This window comes from Austrofundulus limnaeus, unplaced genomic scaffold (assembly GCF_001266775.1).
Source record: "Austrofundulus limnaeus strain Quisiro unplaced genomic scaffold, Austrofundulus_limnaeus-1.0 Scaffold721, whole genome shotgun sequence".
Taxonomy (NCBI): domain Eukaryota; kingdom Metazoa; phylum Chordata; class Actinopteri; order Cyprinodontiformes; family Rivulidae; genus Austrofundulus; species Austrofundulus limnaeus.
This window is the reverse complement of record NW_013953123.1, coordinates 140,955-144,365: the sequence shown is the minus strand read 5'-3', so window position 1 is coordinate 144,365 and position 3,411 is coordinate 140,955. Positions and strand designations below refer to the sequence as shown.

General features: G+C 40.5%; 1 protein-coding gene across 1 annotated transcript in view; it reads right to left on the bottom strand.

The window, feature by feature from the left end:
- Positions 1-3,411, bottom strand: part of LOC106532148 (arf-GAP with coiled-coil, ANK repeat and PH domain-containing protein 3) — a gene marked incomplete at its 5' end in the record, with an annotated part of 39,070 nt that overhangs the window by 35,214 nt on the left and 445 nt on the right. The window contains 1 exon segment of the mRNA XM_014028162.1: positions 686-737. Within this exon segment, the coding sequence (XP_013883616.1) occupies positions 686-737 (52 nt within the window).

Sequence of the window (3,411 nt, the reverse complement as noted above, 5' to 3'; positions counted from 1 at the left end):
CCTGTGAAAGTTTTTGAGCTGCCCTGCCAGCCTTTTTGTTTATTTAATAAATATTTTGTTAAACTTTGGAGTTTTGCCTGCACCCTGGGTTTGTCCCTGCCTGCACCTCACACATGTAAATACATGTCCCAACGCATTTTAAGTCTGATATGAAACTGATCATTATGATAACGAGGCAGCATGTGGTCACGCTAACTGACGTCAAGCCAAGGCTAGACCATCTTGTTTCACAGCGGTTTTATGCAGCCTACCCGGACTGGGAAGGACATGGCCCATCAGGGAGATCAAAGCTGCAGTAGAACTCGTTGAGGTTGTTGGCCAGGTCAATGAATTGAGACATAGCRACGGTATGATCTGACATTGATGACCTTTGACCGTGGAGTTCACCTTTAATCTCTGTGGAAGTTGTTCTGGACTTTTTTGTTCGTATAATCTGTCTCTTCAGTTTGTCATCAGGTGTCTTCCTGTGGACAAGTGCAGGGAGGTTGTCTCCAGTCCTGTGGACCTTCTGAAGAATCTGAGCAGCTGTAGTGACAGGAATATCAAGCTGCTCGGAGATGCTCTTATACAGTAGTCTTTATCCTGAACATTATGTCACTCATTGAGACCCATTGAAGACGGATTTGTCTTCAGTTCAGTTCAGAGCCTGTTTAACCCTAAGATACTTAAAGGCAGACAAACTTACCTTCAGCTTCTTCTGATAAACCAGCTGACTTTTCTGGATGGAGAACCACCGTCTGTGAGAGGAGGGAAGCCAAATATCATATAGATAAATATCTGTAAGAAAAATCGTGTTCAATAAATTGGAAGTCAGAATAAAARAGCAGAAAATCAGTRGATTCTCTTCTAGAAGGTTTATTCACAGTTGGATTTGATGGGGTGTGGTGGCTAATAGGGATGGCCTGGGCATTTTCTTGGCTGGTGGAAGGGAGATCAAAGGGGCAGTAGAACTTGTTGAGMTTYTTGGCCAGGCTCTGATCCTCAACAGCAGGAGGGGCAGCTGGGTTGTAGTTGGTTAGCCATCTAAGCGCCCTCCACAATGAGGTAGAGTCATCAGAGAGCTGTTGCAAGAGACTGTCAGAATACACAAGTTTAGCTTTTCTCACCTCCCTGCTAAACTTGTATTTTGCCACCTTGTAGCTCTCTCTCTCTCCCCTCCTGAGTGCTGTCTCTTTCTCCAGTCGGAGACACCTGAGATTGCCTGTGAGTCCAACTCTCACCAGAAACGAGTCAGAATTACTACCCGCAATGTGGACCAAACTCTGGCACCGGTCACACAGGGACCTAACAGCCCATATCAACGGGCCTGTTACCCCATACCCTCGGAGTACCCCCCACAGGAGTCCCCGAGGGACATGGTCGAATACCTTCTCCAAGTCCACAACACATTTGTAGACTGGTTGGGCGAACTCCCATGCACCCTCCAGGACACTGCTGAGGGTGTAGAGCTGGTCCAGCATTCGACGACCAGGACCAAAACCACACTGCTCTTCCTGAATCCGAGATTCGATTATCTGACAAACCCTCCTCTCCAGGACCCTTGAACAGACTTTACCAAGGAGGCTTAGAAGTGTGATCCTCCTATAGTTGGAACACACTCTGCGGTCCCCATTTTAAATAGGGGGACCGCCTCCCCGGTCTGCCAATCCAGAGGAACTGCCCCTGATGTCCACGCAATTTTGTAGTCACYTCAACCAACGCAGCCCCACAACATCCAGAGTCTTAAGGAACTCCGAGCAAAACTCATCCACCCCCGGTGCCTTTCCACAAGGAGCTTTTTAACCACCTCAGTGACCTCGGCACCAGAGATTGGAGAGTCTGACCCAGGTTCCCCAGGCTTTGCGTCCTCATGGGAAGATGTGTTGGTGGGATTGAGGAGGTTTTCAAAGTATTCTGCCCACCGACCCACAACATCCTGAGTTGAGGTCAGCAGTGCACCATCCCTACCATAAACATTGTTGGTGGCGAACCGCTCCCCCCCCCCGAGATGCTGGATGGTGGACCAGAATCACCTCAAAGCCATACAGAAGTCTTTTTCCATGGCCTCTCCAAACTTCTCCCATTAGGGATGTCCTGATCCAGATTTTTTGACTCCCAGTACAATATAATTTTTTAAATAGTTAGTCTTGCCGATACCGATCCGATTTAACTTTATTTCTTTATTTCTTTCCAACTGACAAGGTTGGTTGTATTAAAGCGAGCCCTGCTGTTCCCACCATGAGAAACATGGTTTTCCATTGAAAGGATGATTCAGACAGAATTAGTAAAAATACATACTTGGTTTWAGCTTAGCAAARTATCACTAAATTTGGACACAACAAATTAWATYATATTCAGTAATAGAAAAAGAATGGTTGATGTTTTATTTAAAGTTGATGGTGTGGAGATCTYTAAAGTTAGTGAAGTAAAGTTTTTGAGTGTTATTATTGATGAAAACCTACCTGGAAACCTCATAAATTACTTAAGAACAAAAATAGCAAAATCTATTGCAGTACTACATAAGGTAAAGGAGTTATTTAACAATAAAGCACTGTTTATATTATATAACGCAATAATTGTTCCACATTTGATTTATTGTGTTGAAATTTGGGGTAAGGCATGTAAAACATTTACCAATTCTATCTTTATTTTGCAAAAAAAAGTGCTATTAGAATTATTACCAGAAAACATTTTTTGTTAGTAAAATTCTTGTTGTTGTTATTAAACAGTCTYTTGTTGTTAAGAAACATCCGGTTGTTGTGAAAAACAGTCTATTGTTGTTAGTAAACAGCCTATTATTCGTAATAAACAGCCTGTTGTTGTTAATAAAAAACCTGTTGTTAATGAACAGTCTGTTATTGTTGATAAACAGCCTTTTGCTGGTAATAAATAATATGTTGTTAATAAACAGTTTGTTGGTGTTAATAAACAACCTGTTGTTGTTAGTAAACGTCATGCTGTTGTTAATAAACATTCTATTGTTGGTAATACCAATCCTGTTGTCGAGTTAATAAACAGCTTGTTGTTAAAAACATCCTGTTGAACTTTTGTACAAATTAAAAAATTGGTAAATGTGGCTGTGAAAAATCAATTTATTACATATTTTAATTTAACTCTCAAAGTCTGCTAGCAGGTTCATTTCTACAGACATGTTAACAGCCAAATTATGTTGCAATTTAAAGCCAAAATATGTTGTGAATGAAAGCTGAATTAAGTCTTGATTTAAAGCCAAATTATGTTGTGATTTAAAGCTGAATTGTGTTGTGATTTAAAGGCATTTTTTTTTTATTTAAAGCCAAATTATTTTGTTATTTAAAGCAAAATTATGTTGTGATTTAAAGCTGAATTGTGTTGTGATTTAAAGGCATTTTTTTTTTATTTAAAGCCAAATTATTTTGTTATTTAAAGCAAAATTATTTTGTTATTTAAAGC